The 20,061-nt window shown below is 36.5% G+C and overlaps 1 protein-coding gene across 3 annotated transcripts in view; it reads right to left on the bottom strand.

The window, feature by feature from the left end:
- Window positions 1-3,475: 3,475 nt before the first annotated feature.
- Window positions 3,476-20,061, bottom strand: part of TRAM1 (translocation associated membrane protein 1) — a 33,839-nt gene continuing 17,253 nt past the window's right edge. For 2 of the 3 annotated variants that reach the window (XM_025265264.3, XM_025265265.3), the window contains exons 7-11: window positions 15,269-15,339; window positions 15,058-15,162; window positions 14,084-14,227; window positions 13,012-13,172; window positions 3,476-5,064 (exon numbers count right to left, since the gene is read on the bottom strand). In XM_025265264.3, coding sequence (XP_025121049.1) covers window positions 4,991-5,064; window positions 13,012-13,172; window positions 14,084-14,227; window positions 15,058-15,162; window positions 15,269-15,339 — 555 coding nt within the window. In that variant the 3' untranslated portion in view covers window positions 3,476-4,990. The remainder of the gene's footprint in view (window positions 5,065-13,011; window positions 13,173-14,083; window positions 14,228-15,057; window positions 15,163-15,268; window positions 15,340-20,061) is intronic. The other variant, XM_025265266.3, reaches the window with a different exon arrangement.

The raw sequence follows: 20,061 nt of genomic DNA, 5'->3' as shown, positions 1-20,061 counted from the left end.
TCTTACTGTTCTGGGTTTTTTAAAATTGCTTGTTTTTGGCTGTGCCCTATGGCATACAGGATCTTAGTTCCCGGACCAGGGATCGAACCCATGCCCCCTGCAGTGGAACTGCAGAGTCAACACTGGACTGTCAGGGAAGGCCCTACCTGTGTCTTACTGTTCTGTTTGTTTGTTGTGAATGAAATCAGCAAGAAATAGAAAAGGACCACTCTATTTTGTCAGATCACTAGTAATCTAAATTTTGTAAAGTTGCATTTTTGAAACATTAATCTCAAATTGTTCTCACAAGGAGTATTACTATAGTTTATCATATTTGAGGGAGGAAGAAACTATTAGTCCAGAAGTCAGTCAACCAACATATAACAAGAGTGGCAACCTCAGTCTTCAGATTTTGGTCTGTTTCATATATTATCCACACTTCGGTATCTGCCTTATCTAGGCCCTCCAGTCCAGTTGTAATTTCTAGGACATTTTATGAGATCAGCTCAAATTTCTTGATAAACACTATCTTGTAATATACCCTTTTCCTTTCCTAGGTAAATACGCTCATTTACCTGATGGAGTTTGAATCTTTCTGTTAGAAGGTAAGGCAATTCTAAGCAGCTAATAGCTCTCTGGGAGTGGTACATGCCATCTAAATGAATGTACAGTTTCATAACCATAGGTATCTGATTTTTAAAAAAATCATTTTTTAGAGATTACACATACTATTTACTTTTATGATTATTGTATCACATAAATGTAAACCATTCAATACAGACTTGAAAGTTTGCTTTATGAACACTCATGTTGGGTAAAAGCATGCATGCAGTCTTCCAATGACTAAATGCTGTGATGGTGACTTGAACATCTCTTGCAGCATCGCTAGCCCCTGAGCTTGAGGGCAGCAGCCATGGAGCACTGTCCTTGCTCAGTGAGCAAGTACTCATCAGCCTCATGCAATGAGGTCTTACAGGGTAAAGTAGTTAACAACTAAAATTACTTAATAATACTATGAGCCATTCATTCCATGAGCTGTTTGTCACAAACTTGTGAGCTAACGAATAACATTTGATAGGCATCAGGCAGGGAGCTATGCACAATCCATTCTTACAATTACTTCATGGGGACAGTGCTATCACTCTCAGGGAACCCGAGTCACAGATGTTAACTAGATCATACAGAGCTGATGGGTGGAGGAGTCAAGATTTGAAGTTTGGCCTTCTAGTTTTGCCACTATGTACTTATTAATGTTCATGGAAACCAGCAAGTTATTTATCATCAAAGTTTAGATCTTCAAAATAAGAGATTTCTTTTTTTGGCCAATGTAAATTCAAAGTTACTAATAATTATGTGATGGAACCTAAGCTTCTTAAATTTTTGATTTTCTTTTTTTTAGAACACAAAATGTTTGATTTCAGCTTTAGGCAAATGTAGTTAATAATCTTTTCACAAAAATAGTTAAGCTAGGCAAATTGGCTTAGCCTTTCCTTGAATTTTGGATAAAGCTGGGTGATGTGTGACACACAGGTACCTTGTGCAGCTTTTTGTTAAGCAAATCATGCTTAGGTAAGCACAAGACTAGTTTCTCTTTTTAAAGGCTTGGCTCTCTGCTGTCTTCATAGGATAGAGCTGAGCCATAGGCGGGTGCTGCTTAATGTGAATGGCTAATGGCTTTACACAGTGTTCAGTAATCAGATGGACAAAGCCCTATTACTGAAGTACAGTTGATTTACAATGTTGTGTTAGTTTCTGTGGTGTACAGCAAAGTGACTAGTTTATACCTATGTACATTCTTGTTCAATTAAAAACTTTTTTTGGCCACACCACATGGTATGTGGGATCTTAGTTCCCAGACAGGATTGAACTTGTACCCCCTGCATTGGAAGCACAGTCTTAACCACTGGACCTCCAAGGAAGTCCTCATATTCTTTTTCAAATAATTGCCATTATGGTTTATTACAGGATATTGAATATAGTTCCCTATGCTGTAGATTTGTCTTCTTGTCTTCCATTCTAGTGGGTTGAGCTGTATACCCAGGGCTTCTAAAACATGTACTCAGTCCAACTCCCTTTACTCTCTTCAGGCCCTTAATTCTTTAATTAACTAAGTCTTTAATTCTTTCAACACTAGCTAATTTCTACTCTGCATTATCTTTTCTGTTGAAGTTTTACAGTAGATGATGCTTTGTTAACTGAATCAAGTATCACACCTAACATCTCTTTAGGGGAAAAACATCTGTTCAAGCACTAACCTAGAATTTCCTCCAGGGTTTCTTTGAAGGCTACTCTTTAAAAAATGCAAACAGGTGATCAGTATCAACCGATTTTTATTGATTGTAGACAGGCCACAGAACTGGTTTTCTGTGAAAACATCTGGCAACACCTTGGAGATAATGGGTGTCATTAGCTATTGCCAACATGTATGTGACAGGTTTCTCTCCCATTTCCTCACTTACACAAGCATTGCTCCAGGATTAGTTCTGAACTTCAAGACTATGCACAACTAATTTTGGAAGAATGTTAATCCATTTTTTCCAGAAGAGTCCACCTGGGCCACTCACAGCCATATCCTAAAATGCAGGCAAGAAGGCATCTTACAGAGGGAGAGACACCCCTAAAGTGGCAAAACAACTAGCTCAAGTTCACTCCGTGACGGCTCCCCCAGGCTTCAGATAGTGCTGGATGGCACGCAGCCTCTGTGGGAAACTTCGCTTGGGGGGATCTAGGGCTTAGCCTGTACAAGTACACTGGTGCATATATGTGTTTTGTAATGCCAATGGCTTCCCATCAAAACCCTCAGCATATGCTGTATGGGTTTGCAGCACCTGTAGCAAGTGGCGTCATTTCATAGGTTTCCTCGCCTGAGTGTGGAGCCACTGTGCTGGGTCCCCACCGCTGTCATTCTAGGTGTGTCAGGAAGCACACATGCACGTAAAGGATGGCCAGTCTGGCAGTAAAAAAAGACGCACCTTTAAGTTTGTTTAGCCCAACAGTCCCTGAAGTTGGTTATTTTTTTTCTTAGACATGCTCTCATAAATAATACATGAAACTAATCATGCTTTTTGGTAGAACATGTGTTAATTTGGAGGAAAGGCTATTCTAAATGTTTATCAAAAGTATACTCTTTAAACATGTGTACAGGACTTCCCTGGTGGTCCAGTGGTTAAGAATCCGCCTGCAATAATGCAGGAGACAGGGAAGATACCACATGCCTCAGGGCAGCTAAGCTGGTGTGCTGCGATTACTGAAGCTGGTGCATCCTAGAGCCCATGTTCCCAAGAAGAGAAGCCACAGCAACGAGAAGCCTGCCAGAGAGTAGTCCCCTTTTGTTGCAACTACACAAAGTCTACACACGGCAGCAAAGACCCAGTGCAGCCAAAAATAAATATTAAAAAAAAAATTCACTTATAAAAATAAATGTGTACCTTTTAATGAGATTAGACACTAAAAATAGTGTAAAATTTGCTAACAAAGAAAACGTTCAAGATGCAGCTTGTGAAAGTAAAAATTTTTATTCTGATTGATTTCTTAACGTATAGTTCAATATAAGGCCGGTTTTCAATGGCAGAGATTTGGTTCCACGGAAACTCCATGATGCTACAGAGAGCTACCACTTTTTCCAGGAAGTAGGTAAACAGCTGGAAACAGAAAGCACTTTCTAGCAGCATGGCAACTCATTAAACTGCAGAGCGACCAGGTCTGCAACTTTTATACTAAAAATGGCGCAAACATTAGCTGGTGACAGAAGTGAGAAGTGGGGAGCAAGATGTGAACATTGAAAGGAGCAATATGTGTCTTGTAAAGATGACAAAAACCCAAGGACAGCTATAAAGATTTGAAAGGATAATTATAGAAAAGGGAACCAAATATTTTACTCAAATGTTTTTTAGAGCCTTTCTGTAGAGATACAAATATATATATATATATATTTATCCAAAAATATGTTTTATACAGATAAATGGTTTCTCAAATAAGGATGGAACCAAAGCTACAGTTATAACATAAAGCACTGTCTTTTATAAGACTATTTATCCACCTGAATTTTCAATTTGAGGTTAGTGCATTAAATATTTTCCAAATATTGACATCCTTTTCATGTATATAAATCAAGTAGGCATTATTTTTTAAAAGGGTTTTCAGGTTAAACAGTATTTTTCTAAGATCCTGTGCATATCAAACTTATGACAAGCCCCATTAAGAATCATTATTTAATAAACATATCAAAAAGGGCTATGGTCAAATTTTCTTCTCTATAGGAAACATTTAATTTTCTGATTTCCAGTTTACAAGTGTTGAAAATGCACAAGAAAGATATTACTTCACAAGTACTTTTATGTTAAGATATTTTGATTCAATATACATGGCAATATATCTCCACACATCGTAACCAAAAGTATGTTTTTTTCCTTAAAAAAATGGGGATGTAACATTACCAATCACTATAAAATAAAGCACACAAGTATTTTGGTGAATTTACAAATCTTTTTTCCCAAGTGTAAAGGCTACAAAAATTCCTAAAAATTAGAGAACACTGAAAACATATTAAAATTTGACATCCAACTTTATATTATTTCCATTTTGCCCTGAAAGATAACTTAAAAAATATGACCCTGCTGGAACAGGCCATCTTGCTTAATATAAAAAATTGGTGAGAGCAAGAAATTGTATCACTGATATGTATAATTTTTGTAAATAGTTATCTCTTCAAATCATTAGAAAAATGCTTAAAGATAAAAAACAAAATAAAATAAAATAAAATATAATATGATGGTGGTCCCTAAACTATTTTGAAGGCAGGTAGCTTAGTCTAAGCTAAAACATTTTTTTCACTCATAGGAATCATCCTCCCCTCAAATGCCCTTTAAAAAAATGCATGAAATAATACAATAGTAGCAAGAATCAAAGAGCAGAAAATGTATTTTCAGGAACAGAAAAAAATCTCTAGTGCTGAAAGATATAGTAAAAAGCAGATTTCTTTGGGGACATTAATCAATTAGATTATAATTCATTATGAAGATTTCTCTTTTCTATTACGGGGAGAGTCTGCTCCATTTGAAGTTACTGTTCCATTGACACCATTTTCTGAAAAGAGAAAAATAATCAGCATTACTTTCTTTTATAAATAAGTGTAAATGACAATATCTTTTATACATAAAGGTACCTTCAGAAAAGAAAATTTAAAACCCAATATATGCTCTTATGCCCTTAGGTGAAACTTACTAGTGCTTAATCCATTCGAGTATTTAACCAATCATAAAACCTGCTAACAAGTTAAACACAATGAACTGAAAGCAGGAAATTAAAAGGAATTATAATATGTCAATTATATCTAAAAAAAAATAGTTCAAAAAAAAGTCTGCAAAGCAACACTTTCATAGAAAAAGAGGAACATTTTTTACATTGGACAGCAGACAAGGGAGGTTCTTGGGGATATGTTTCTTTACAACATATTTAAAAAGTGGCATTTTGGATAACTCTTATGTTTAAGAGTGTTATAATGGCCTTCTTCAAGCTAGGGTGGAAATAACTGATGTCAGACCAATCCTCCCTCCTAAAATACCCATAAAAGGAGAACATAAAAATGGCTATTTGAAGGCACTGGGGAAAAAAAACAAGTCAGCTAAGTATATTTCTCCCCCAAGGGATTTGCCAGCTACTAAATAAGCACATAGCACACACATACACACAAATGTGCACATGCAACAACCAAGACTCAGAAATCCAGCAGAAAGTAACTCTGTGAACAAAAAGCTACACAGAGAATTGGGATGTCTCACAATGACAGGGAGATAAAAATAAGTATTCAGTGCCTGTCAGAGAAGAAAGTCCTTAGAAATAGTTGATGTCCTAGGAATGAGGGCAAATTGGAAACAGATCAGCTTCAGTGACATAGAATGATTCACTCATATTTAATCCAGAGTTTCTATTGATACAGCCGTAGTATCTACATTCTTTTACACAAAACATTCAGTATTCAATTAAAAATTACCAGGTATGTCAGAAAACAAGACCAAATGACTGAAAACTAAGAGAAAAAAAATATCAGAAATAGATCCTCAGATGAGCCAGATGTGGAGCTGTCAGACAGGGACATTAATAGAACAATGACTAATAAAAATAAATGCAGAGACAAATAGTTTCATCCAAGGACTCAAAGATCTTTAATCCTAGGACTGGAAAATACCACAACTAAAAATATAAATTTAATAAAAATTTAATAGATTAGACACAACAGAAGAGATTAGTGAACTAGAAAAAAAATGCTCATATTGAAACTCAGAAAACAAAGGATGGAAAAAAACAGAAAAGCATGAAAAAGATATAAAAGGACAGGGTAAAGGGGTTTAAACACATGTACTAGAATTCCCAAAGGACAGGAGAAATAGAATGGGGCAGAAGCAATATCTGAAGAAATAATGGTGAAGAATTTCCCCTAAACAGTGAAAGAAACCAAGTCAAGATTCAAGAAGCTAGGTACAATGCAGAGCAGGATATACAAAAAGAAAATCAAACTTTGGCACATCATAGTATAACCGTCAAAAAAGAGAACAATTTCGTCAGACTGGGTGAAAAAACTAAAATCAAATTACACACTGCTTACAAGAGACACAATTTATATTTAGGGACAAGAAAAGGTTTAAGGTAGAAAAGGTACACCATGATATAATATAACATTTTATTACAAGAAAGTTGGTGAGCTAGAGTGAATTCAGACTAACTAGAGATGAAGATGGACATGTGACAATAACAGAGGACACATTCCACAGGGATTTACAACAACCCTAAACTTTGATGCACCTGTAATATACCCTCACAATATTTCAAGCAAAAACGTACAAACTACAAGGAGAAGTGGGTCAATACCTTTTGTAATAACTGACTGAACAAGCAGAACTCCTTCCACCAAGTCAGTAAAGACACAAAAGACTGGACCACACAAATGGACCTGATGCCTGCCTATAGAACAACATACTCAACAAACACAATACACATCCTTGAGAAGTCCAAAGGGAACATTCATCAAAACTGAACACCTGACGAGACATAGTGAAGGTCCCAACAAATTTCAAAGAACTGAAATCAGAGTATGTTTTTTTAACCACAGAGGAATTAAGTTAGAAATCACTAGTAAAAACTAGAAAACGCCCAAATATTTGTAAACTACACAACGTACTTAAAAATAATCCATGAGTCAAAGAGGAAATCACAATTGGAATCATAAAATATTTGAAACTGAATGATAATGAAAAAGATGTATCAAAACCTGTGAAATAAGGGTAAAGCACTGCTGAAAGGGAAGTCTGCCCTAAATTGCAAGTAATTCATGAGAAGGGGTAAAAATAAATGATTCCTTTTAACAAAGCCACAAATAACAAAACAGTAAATTAAACCCAAAGAAAGGGAAATAAGAACAGAAATCAATGACAGAACTGAGACAATGAGCAAAAGAAGACAAGTGTTGGTTCTTGGCTGATGGAAGTGAAAAAGAGAAAGGCATAAACTACTAACACGGGAAGTGGAAAATGGGAATCATTGCTGTTTCACAGGCATTAATAAGTAGATACTATGAATAATTTTACATCAATACATTTCACAAATTTAGATGAAATGGATAAATCCTTGAAAAATACAATTTACCAAAAGAGAAATGATAAGAAATAAAAAATTTGAATAATCCCATTATCTATTAAAGAATGTAAATCTGTACCTTCCTATAAAGAAAAGTCTAGTTTGGATAGCTTCACTGGTGAATCCTTCCAAACATTTAAATAAGAAATGCTGGCATTACATGAAGGACAAACCTGCCCAATACCTTTTATAAAGTCAGCAAAACTCATATCAAAACCTGACAAAAGGGCTAATTTTAGCCTAATCTTTTACATGAACACAGTTGCAAAAATCCTAACAAAATATTGAAAAAACCATCCAGCAAAAGAGATATTATCATCAATTTGGGTTTACGCCAGGAAATACATTACCAAAAATATATATCTATATTCTTTATGAATATAGATATAAAAATACTCAACAAAATACTAGCAAGTCAAATCAAGTGACATTCAAAGGATTATGTATGTACATTAACAGTCAGTGAGCTTTATCCCAGGACTGCTCTGTTTCTTTAACATTAAAAAAATAATCCATGATAATAATCTAGAAGAGGAAATGGCAACCGACTCCAACATTCTTGCCAAGATAATCCCATGGACAGAGGAACCTGGTGGGCTACAGTCCATGGAGTCACAGGAAGTCAGACACACTTGAAGTGACTGAGCACACATGCATGATAATAAAGGATACAAACCATTTGATGATCTCAACAGTTGCAGAAAAAGCAAGTGATAAAACCAAACATCCTTTTACGATAAAAATTATAAACTATGGAAAAACGGAACTTTCTCTATATGTTGAAGACCATTTAGACAAAACTCACAGGTAACATTATACTTAAAGTTGAAAGACTGGATGTTTTCCTACTAAGATCAGGAATAAGGTGAGGATGTCTGTTTTCGCTTATTCAAAACTGTTCTGGAGGTTCTAGCCAGGGTAATTTGGCAAGAAAATGAAATAAAAGGCATCCAGACTGAAGAGGGAAAAGTAAAACTATCTCTTTGCAGGTGACATGAGCTTGTATATTGAAAATGCAAAGAAATCCACAAAAATGCAATTAAATAATGAAATAAAATTAAAAAAAAAAAACCCAATAAGTACAGCAATGTTGTAGGATACAAGATCAATATGCAAAAATTCCACTGCATTTCTATACACTGCCAATGAAAAATCCAAAAATGGAATTAAGAAGATAATTCTATTCACAACAGCATCAAAAAGAATAAAATACTTAGGAATAAATTTAATGAAGAAGTACAAAACTTACACACTGATACCTACAAAATTTAATTGAAAAAATTAAAGACCCCAAAAGACATAAAGACATCTATGTTCACACTCCCCAAGGCAATCTACAGACCCAAGATACTCCAAATGAAGCCCAGCTGACTTTTTTGCAGGAAAACAATAAACTGATCCTAAAATTTGTATGAAAATGCAAGGCACCCAGAATACCCAAAACATGAAAAAGACAAAACTGGCAGACTCACATTTCATGATAAAACTTACTACAAAGCTACGGTAATCAAGACAAGGGCATAACAGGCATCCAGATGAAGAGAACAGAACAGAGCCACAAATAAATTACTACTTTTATGATCAACTGATTTTTAACAAGAGTATCAAGACAATTAAATGAAAACTAGTTTTTTTACAAATGGTGCAGAGACAACTGGATATCAACATGTGAAACGATGAATGTATTAATACAACGTTATACTTCAGAAAACAGTTTAGCCGTTCTCCCAAGCGTTAAATATAGTTATTTTTATATGATATGACCCAGCAATTCCACTCCTAGGTATGTATCCCAAACAGCAAAAACCAGGTGTTCAAACAAAAATATGTCCATGAATATTAACAGCAGTCATAGTAGCCCCAACATGGAAACAACCCCAATAGTCATCAATTTACGGATAAACATAACACTGTATCTTCATACACTCGTTTATTATTTGGCCATGGAAAGGAATGAACTATTGACACATGCATGTATGATATATATAAATTTTAAACATGTGCTACAAAAGCTTGTACATGAGTGTGCATAGCAGTATCATACATATTAGTTTAAAAGTGCTCATCAACTCATAAGTAAAAGTGGTATATCCATACAATGGAATATTATTCAGCCATAAAAAAGAATAAAGTACTGGGACATACTACAACATGAATGAATCTTGAAAACATTTGCTAAATGAAAGAAGTCAGTCACAAAGGATCACATGTTCTATAATTCCATTTTTATAAAGTGTACATAATAGGCAACTTTGTAGAGACATTTTCTGAAAATCAGTGGTTGTCTAGAAAGAGATGGGAATACCAGACCACATGATCTGCCTCTTGAGAAATTTGTATGCAGGTCAGGAAGCAACAGTTAGAACTGGACATGGAACAACAGACTGGTTCCAAATAGGAAAAGGAGTTCGTCAAGGCTGTATATTGTCACCCTGCTTATTTAACTTCTATGCAGAGTACATCATGAGAAACGCTGGACTGGAAGAAGCACAAGCTGGAATCAAGATTGCTGGGAGAAATATCAATAACCTCAGATATGCAGATGACACCACCCTTATGGCAGAAAGTGAAGAGGAACTAAAAAGCCTCTTGATGAAGGTGAAAGTGGAGAGTGAAAAAGTTGGCTTAAAGCTCAACATTCAGAAAACAAAGATCATGGCATCCGGTCCCACCACTTAATGGGAAATAGATGGGGAAACAGTGTAAACAGTGTCAGACTTTATTTTTCTGGGCTCCAAAATCACTACAGATGGTGACTTCAGCCATGAAATTAAAAGACGCTTACTCCTTGGAAGGAACGTTATGACCAACCTAGATAGCATATTCAAAAGCAGAGACATTACTTTGCCAACAAAGGTTCGTCTAGTCAAGGCTATGGTTTTTCCTGTGGTCATGTATGGATGTTGAGAGTTGGACTTTGAAGAAGGCTGAGTGCTGAAGAATTGATGCTTTTGAACTGTGGTGTTGGAGAAGACTCTTGAGAGTCCCTTGGACTGCAAGGAGATCCAACCAGTCCATTCTGAAGGAGATCAGCCCTGGGATTTCTTTGGAAGGAATGATGCTAAAGCTGAAACTCCAATACTTTGGCCATCTCCTGTGAAGAGTTGACTCATTGGAAAAGACTCTGATGCTGGGAGGGATTGGGGGCAAGAGGAGAAGGGGACGCCAGAGGATGAGATGGCTGGATGGCATCACTGACTCTATGGACATGAGTCTCAGTGAACTCTGGGAGTTGGTGATGGACAGGGAGGCCTGACGTGCTGCAATTCATGGGGTCACAAAGAGTCGGACACGACTGAGCGACTGATCTGATCTGATCTGAGAGCTGGAAGACTTAAGAGTACTGAGAAGTGGAAACTAAAAGTTCAAAGTTTTTTGGGTCGGTGAAGAATCTGCCTGCAATGCAGGAGACCCTGGTTCAGTCCCTAGGTCAGGAAGATCCCCTGGAGAAGAAAACGGCAACCCACTCCAGTATTCTTGCCTGAGAGATCCCATGGACAGAGGAGCCTGGTGGGCTACTTTCCATGTGGTCACAAGAGTTGGACATGACTTAGTAACTAGACCACCACCACCACCAATAATGTTCTAAAATTTATAGTGGTGATACATGCACAATTCTGTGAATTTACTAAAAGCCACTGAACTGTATACTTTAAATCAGTGAATTATATGGTATGTCAATTTAATCTCAATAAAGTTATTAAAAAGAAAAAAAAAATAAACACGTGCTATGTGAAAAAAAAAAAAATGTCCAGAAAAGGCTAATCTATAGACAGAGAACAGGTAAGAGGTTGCTAGGGGCAGAGGAAAGGAGGGAATGGAAAATGACTGCTAGTGGGCATGAGGTTTTTTCTGGATGATACAAATCTTCTGGAATTAGGCAGTGGTATGCACAATTTTGTGAATATACTTAAGAACTACTGAAATGTACACTTTAAAAGGTCAACTTCTCGTGTATGAATTATATTCCAATAAAGCAGTTATTAAAAAACATTACTGAGAGAAATCAGAGATACTCTATATAAGTGGGAGGTATACAGCATGTTCGGGACTTCCCAGTTAGTACTAGTGGCAAAGAATTCATCTGCCAATGCAGGCGACATAAGAGGCATGGGTTCGATCCCTGGGTTGCGAAGATCCCCCAGAGGAGGGCATGGCAACCCACTCTAGTATTCTTGCTTGGAGATTCCCATGGACAAAAGAGTCTGGTGGGCTACAGTCTGTAGGGTCACCAAGAGTCGGACACAACTGAAGTGTGTGCGCGCACACACACATGGACAGGTAACACCATACTTAAAGGGGAAAGACTGGATGTTCACACACACACGCTCATGGGTTGAAATACTCAATTCTCCCTCAGGTGATCTATGGAGTCAATGTAATATCAACCCAATACCCCAGTGAAGATATTTGTGTATGTGTGGAAACTGACCAAGATGCACTAAAATTCATATGACATACAAAGGGTTAAGAGTTGCTGATACAAACCTGAATAAGGACAAGATTGGAGGACATAAACTATCAGATATAAAGACACAAAAGGAGCAAACCACCACTGTTTATGACAAAGATTTTAAAACAATGTCTCGTCTTATAGTTCCAACTATAATACTACAAGTTGAAAAATTATTCCACTGTCAATGCATTTTCAATCAAAAGCCAGAAGGAGAAACAAGGTGAGATGCAAAGTCAAAGATTAAGGGCCAAACAATCAGGAATTATAAAAGAGCTGTTCCTCTTGGGACTAAAGGGCAGATGGAAAGGAGCTGAAAGGTCTTGTTTTTTAAATATGAGTAAGATGTCTGAAAGTACTATCACTCTTCAGGATACTCACTCATTAAAACTGCCCATGTACACACTGGTCTAGAGGGGCTCAAAGTCACCAAGTCTGCAGAACTTGTGAGAGAGAACTTTAGTGGATGGCTTTTGAGGGGAATAACTGATTTGAGGGAACCACCAAACTGTAAGATGGGGAAAATGATTTTCTTTCTAATTTTGCTAGTAAGTAGAATTAACTCTCTGAGAAAGCAATGGCACCCCACTCCAGTACTCTTGCCTGGAAAATCCCGTGGACGGAGGAGCCTGGTGGGCTGCAGTCCATGGGGTCACTGGGAGTAGGACACGACTGAGCGACTTCACTTTCACTTTTCACTTTCATGCACTGGAGAAGGAAATGACAACCCACTCCATGTTCTTGCCTGGAGAATCCCAGGGACGGGGGAGCCTGGTGGGCCGTCTATGGGGTCACACAGAGTCAGACACGACTGAAGTGACTTAGCAGCAGAATTAACTCTTCTTTTTAAGATTTTAAATCTTAGTAAGATTATAAATAAGACCCCAAAACACGAAAAAAAAAAGTGTTTTCTACTTCAGGTTTTTCACTGTTTACTGAGTACAAACCTGTTCCTTTTCTAGAAGACCTGCCTTTAGTCACTGGTGGCTTCTTCTTCACAGCTGGTGCCTGAAAAGTAGAATGTTCTCTCCACCTTCGAAGCTGAAAATTAATGAACTTCCACATCATGAACGCTTGGGTAATGCAAATGGATGCCAGAACAGCAATTCTGAGAATACAAAGAAATAAACAGAAAATTAACGTGTACCCAAGCAATGCCATTGAATAACGTAGTCTCTCTTGCTTTGACGGTATTAACTTAGTGCTAAATTCCCACTATATTGATAAGGATTATATTAATGAATAATTACCCCACTAATAATTAACCCCAGGTGGCTTAGTGGTAAAGAATCCACCTGCCAATGAAGGAGATGCAAGAGACTCAGGTTTGATCCCTGGGTTGGGAAGATCCCTTGGAGGAGGGCATGGCAACTCACTCCAGTATTCTTGCCTGGAGAATGCCATGGACAGAGGAGCCTGGCTGGCTACAGTCTACAGGGTCAAAAGAGTTGGACATGCCTAAAGTGATTGAGCACAATAAGTAACCCCAGAAATTAAATAAATGCTGTAGTAATTTTTTTTTCAAACTTTAAACTTTTTATTTTTTATTGGGGTATAGCCAATTAACATGTGGTAGTTTCAGGTGAACAGAAAAGGGACCCAGTCATGCATATACAGGCATCCATTCTCCCTCAAATCCTTCTCCCACTCCAGGCTAGCACAGAACATTGAGCAGAGTTCCCTGTGCTATACAGTAGGCCCTTGTTGGTTATCCATTTAAAATACAGCAGAGTGCACATGTCCATCCCCAACTCCCTAATTATCCCCTCCCCCTGGTAACCATAAGTTCCTTTTCTAAGTCTGTGAGTCTCTATTTTGTAAGTTTATTTGTATCTAAACACTTTAGTATTGATACTTTAATTTATACATGAAATTGCAATAGGTATGAAATGAAATCAAATGAGTATTTTCCCCTACCTCTCATAATTATACCTTTAGATTTTAGACAATTCATATTTTAAATTGATAATACATACTACACTGCAGGGCAAGGTGAGAAAAGTGTTAAATCAACCCTACCTAACAGCTAACACATTGAAGTTTCCAGTACTGAAATCCAGCTTCTGGTTCTCTGCTCTTGCTAGGCCAAAGCCAACAGTGAGTACTGAGAGAATTAAAGTCAGAAGTCTTCCCAAAACAAACAGAACTGCCCACAGAGAAAATCTGTGAAAAAAATGTCAAAGTCAGATTCACAAAATTGCAAAGATAAGATTCTAGTAGAAATCAGATTCCTGTTAAGTAAATGCATATTAAAACAGCATTTCTTACAGTTCTGCAAAAAGGATTCTGAAATAAAATGCTAGGGGAATGCTTCATATTATATCACATTCTTGGAGATTGTATAATATATGAGCATATTTCAGGTTCTAGAAGTTCAGTTAAAGAAATACTTTGCTTTTTTTTTCATTTAGCTGATTTTCTGTGTATGCGTATAACAACTATTAGTGATTCTCAGAACTCCTGGTATATAGAACAATTTTGGAAAAGGCTGAATAAAAACAAAGGCCATGTATTCAATTCTCATGAGAGTCCTCGTTTCACTTTTTCTCCCCCCAAGGCTCTTTACAATACATATTACTTCCATGCTGTCCAAGTTTAATTTTCCCATCAAAACATTTTTGTCTCTTTAAGGTTCTATAATCGACTATTTCAATTTCTTCTGAAAGTTCACTTTTCCTCATTATTCCTTCTCCAAAAGAACAATGTGCACTAAACAAGATAGGAAAAGTTGTATGAGAACTTTGAGTTCTCATATGTATGAGTAAACCCTCAACCTTCAAAACTATGAGTTCCAATATACTATCTTTCAAGCTAAGAAAGACTATTTTAGAGAACAAAATACCAACTTCAATTGTTAAAAAGTGTCATTTTATTTAAAGTAGCTTATAAAGCAACATAATTGACAATAGCATGGACCTTGGCAATAGCATGGTCCTTTGCAACATAGGCACAGACTTTAATTACACAAGAAACAGAATGGTTGAAAGACTCACCCTTTCTGATACTTTTCGTCACTAAAGTAAAATAGGCGGGAAATGTGAAAAAGAAACTCGACAAAATAGTGTAGCACCAAAAGCACAAGTCCTAGATGATTCAAGCTGTTAAAAGAACACATTTAAAATGAAAAGATTAATTATGAATTAAGACAGAGTAGCATACTATCTGCCCAGTCCCTAAGCACACCCAAGAAAAATTCCAACTCACTTTAAAAGATAAGCTCCAGCAATGTGAAAGAGGTAAAGGCCGATGTAGACGAGCTGACGAGGAATATCTTCCTGTAAACAGAAAATTGCGCAACAGGTTAAAACTGGGGGAAGTAGTTCTGTTTGGAGAAGTAGTGTGAAAATGTACTGTCACAGAAGACCTGAAGACCACTCTGCCCGGCACCCACTCCAACTGGCCACAGTCCTTTACCCTCTCTTGGCTTCATCTACTCATCTGGAAATGTGAATAACACCTGGGTTTGCTTGAATCAGATGCACTCCAAATCCCTTTTAGTACTGAGTGGTTCTTTTTATAATAAACAATATTAAATGACACAATCTTAATAACCATAATGTCCTTCTAATATTAAAACCACTATGTTTATACCAGGAGAGATTCTTTTGTTTACCCAAATAGTATTCACATTTTTTAGTCCCTTTCATTTCACTGTCAGTCAAGTCATTAAAACCAAAGGTTAAAATTTATCTTCTCACTTAGGATACCATCTAATTGTATATTCTTTATCCTCTTAATAACCCTATAAGTCAGGTTTTCAGATTTCACTTTTGCTTTTCCTTTCCACCCCCGCCCCCCCTAGTTCTTAATGACTTGGTTATCTTAGAAATAGTGGTTTTCAAAGATGTTTAAGTCAAGTGATTCATAAAATTAATTTGGGGGTCATCCTAACATCTTTTGAAATATGAAATATAATTTTAAAAATGCAAGAGTGTACAGCATATTATATTGTTTCACCAGAGTTTTATTCCAGATTTTACACACACCTGTACACACACACACAGAAGGCAATGGCACCCCACTCCGTACTCTTGCCTGGAAAATCCCATGGATGGAGGGGCCTGTACAGTCCATGGGGTCGCGAAGAGTCGGACACGACTGAGCGATTTCACTTTCACTTTTCACTTTCATGCATTGGAGAAGGAAATGGCAACCCACTCCAGTGTTCTTGCCTTGAGAATCCCAGGGACGGGGGAGCCTGGTGGGCTGCCGTCTATGGGGTTGCAGAGAGTCGGACACGACTGAAGCGACTTAGCAGCAGCAGCAGCAGTAGTACACACACACACAGAATTATAATGTAAACTCTCTAGTTTTTCACCTTAGGTTACAGTCAAAAATGTTTGCAAAAAATGAACAGCAGGCCCTATAAACACTTGTTAATTTAGGAAATGACTGTACCGCTCATTTCTACTCTGTTTTTGGCAGTTTACCACATATATGGTTCTACTAGCCTGGCTAGTACTATTCATGTACTGCAGCTCTAATTAAAATGATTACAATATGGTTGATGTCAGCAAACTGAGCACCATTTGCCTGGAACCTCACTAACTTGTCTCTGGCATACAGGAGAGCTGAACGCAGATCTCTTCTCTTTCAGCCCCTACAATTCAAATACAGTTACTTCACCAAATCTTCCGAGAAAGAGTAGAGTTTTTAAGTGTAGTTTTGAAACTGAAACGTCTTTTCCAGTAAGAATGGTACAAAGATCAAGTGTTAGAGAACGTACGACAGTTGAACAAAACTATATCGAGTCCTACACTGTGGAACTCTCGGGGAAAATTCCCAAGACACAATACTAAGTGTATAGTGGAGCTTCCAACTGGAGAAAGAACTAAGGCTGGCTGACAATTTTCTCCACATAATTTTCAAACTTCCAATGAAGTATTTTTCCTTACTAAACTAAATGAGTGAGAAAGAAAGGTGTTGTGATAACATGGCAAAGTTCAACCACAAGGAAGTCTCTTTACTCTCTTAAAATCATTTTGGACCAGCTCAGCTGTAGTGTTATAATTGCAATTTGACACCCTATGGAAACAGAGGTGTCACTAAATACATGGTAGTTGTATTTCTGAAAGTGTGGTGTATATATCATTGGCACTGTACAAAATGATTTTAGATAGTCAATAAAACACTTTAACTTTCACGATAATTTTATTTTTATTTTATTGTTTCTAAAGTTTTTTTTTTTTGATGTGGACCATTTGGTTTTTCAGCTGCAAGGCATGTGGCTTCCCAACCAGGGATCAAACCTGCACCCTCTCCATTGGAAGTCTTAATAACCACTGGACTGCCAGGGAAGTTCCTCACTACAATTTTAAATACATTCTAAGTTGCAGTGAGGTGGCATGTAAGTGACTACATACATGAAACAATGCCATATTCCTTCAGATGTATGCTAAACAATGTTCCAAATTTCTGAGGGGAAAACACCACCAAGAGGACCCTTTGATACTTATAATAAAAGCTTTTTAAAAAGTTTAAAAATTGCTGATTGGACACTAAACTCATTTTATTACATAACCATTTGTGTAAATCAATGTAAAAAACTAATTTGCTGAAATAACTGATGGAAAAACTATAGCAGTGTAACTGCTTGGAAAGATTAAAGAAAAAAAAGATTTTTTTTTTTTTTAAAAGAAGAAACACAAATAGGTTTTAAAAATACACCATTTAGTAGAGAACATAAGCTGCCTATCTTTCTTCCTATTAGACAAATCTAAAAACACTACTATAAATTACAAACATACTATATTTCAAAAAGTCATTCCATTTATTTTTTCTCCTTAAATCTCAACCTAATTATGTGAGGCAAGGTTTCGCTTGCTCTTAGTTAAAGAAAAGCCAAGAGCTTCTTCCCTAAATTCAAGTTCAACTTTGCATCTCAGCCCTGCCTTTCTGATAGCAATCAACTGAGTCAATCATGGTGAGTAAAATACCACCAAAGGTCCCATCTCCACAACTATAAATCCTTAGCAAGAGCTTTTCCAAAAGGACAAAGTGCCAAGAAATCTTTTTCTAAGTAATAGAAACTTGAGCCTTCTATAAACTGGCCAGTGTCTCTAAAGCAATGTTTGCACATTCAAAGCTGAACCAGACAAAAGTGTCAAAATAAATGAGTGACAGGGAGGGGTCTACTGCAAGGAGTGGTGCAGAGTGCAGATTAAAGGTATTCCCCTATTAACAATAAGGTGACAGGTGTGATGTAGCATGATTTTTAAAATGAGACCAGACTTCCTCTGACATTCTTCAATCCTCATAGGGTTACAGCCCTTCTGGGGCTTACATGCCTGTGGCCCACAATAAAGACCTTACCCAGCACCACAGTCTCTGGGGCTTACATGTTTCCCTGGGGTGTGGGGATCAGTGAGAAAAGAGAAGGCTGGGTGGAAAGATCAGTGAGAAAAGATGTCGGCACTCTTAGAGGCAGTTCACGGTATCAGTTAACTGGCCACATCACAGATTTCAGTTAGGGAGTTAGCACGCCATCCAAGGGTGGCTCGTAACTGTTCTAGAATCTAGAGTCTAGATGAATGCAAATGTGGATGAGAAAAAGCTATTTTGGTTTTTCAAGACTCACCACCCTATGATTTTGTTATGTAAATAAACTCTTTTTACCACAAGTCAGAAATGAGGTTTTGTTTATTTACAAACTTTCTTATACCTGAATGGAAAAAATATGTAATGAAACTGAGCAGTTGCCAAATCCTTATATATGCTTAATGCTAATATTCAAGTAGTTTATATAAGGACAAAGTCATAGAATAATGACTTAAAATTCTGATAAGTCTCCTTTTTCATGGAATACCTAATAAACACAGTACACTTAAATCAAAACATATGCTAAAATTATAAATAACTTCAGGTGACATATTTGGTTGTTATTCCAACATCTTTTACTAAAAAGGTCAGCTGTGTACTTTAGTAAATTTCTATTTTTATAAGGAAATGTTTTTCTTTACACAGTACTAAAATATGAACTTTAGTTTAAACTGAATATCGCATATATGCCCAAATATAAGGCAAAGATTTTCCCCTAAACCAAAAATGTAGTCATCTCATATGTAAATTTTTTCAAAGCTCTCATACTACAGAGATCTGTATTGATTACTTTATTTTAAACAACAAATAAATGGGTTAAGATACATAACCTGAGAAAACTCAACCAATGTCATTTCTAAATGCTTACACAAGGTTAGTGGAGGAATCAATAAGACAGAGTAAGGATGTACTCTGGAAAAACTGATTTAAATAAGTCAAGGAAGCTCCTGTGATGAAGGACAGATATTAACAAGTCGCACATGAAAAGTGTGACCGTAACCCTCAGGAAGGAGTGGGCAAAAAGCTTTTTAAGAATTTAATATATTTTATATCATATACAATATGGATAATTAAACCAAATAATTTGAATATCAGAAATAAAACATTTGGATATTCCATCCACACTTTCCTGAAAATTCTTATACTCAAGTTGGCTAAGAAATTACATTTTGAATCCTCTTATGGACAAAAGAGAGGACTGTTTATATTGAAACATACATATTACATGCAATTAAAATATCCTTCTTAAAAGAAACTGAGTTATTTGTGACTAACACACCTCTTGAATTGCTACTGTGTTCCTTTTTCCATTTCTCTGTAGGACTGGGTCAAAATAACCACTGTACTAATTTTTTTCCAGTGAAGAGTTCTTCCAAAAATAATTCTTATAGAGTAAATTTTAAGAAACCGTTGAACACATATGCAGCTGTTACTTTCAAATTATGTTAATTACTTGCAACAGTTACTTTCGACTGTCATATGTAGGTGTTAAAAATAGTTTCAGTTAAGTTCTAAGTTATGCAAATTATTCCATAAAAATTAGATTGCATTTTTGGAGAAATGCCATCTGGCAGGAATTGATAAGAAAAGAGCTTTGAGAACTAAAATGAACAACTTAGAAATGTCCTGCTCTATTTACATGGTCAATGAATAATATATAGACATATGAACTCATAATG

Source organism: Bubalus bubalis, chromosome 15 (assembly GCF_019923935.1).
Source record: "Bubalus bubalis isolate 160015118507 breed Murrah chromosome 15, NDDB_SH_1, whole genome shotgun sequence".
Lineage (NCBI taxonomy): Eukaryota > Metazoa > Chordata > Mammalia > Artiodactyla > Bovidae > Bubalus > Bubalus bubalis.
This window is presented reverse-complemented; position numbering and strand designations above follow the sequence as displayed.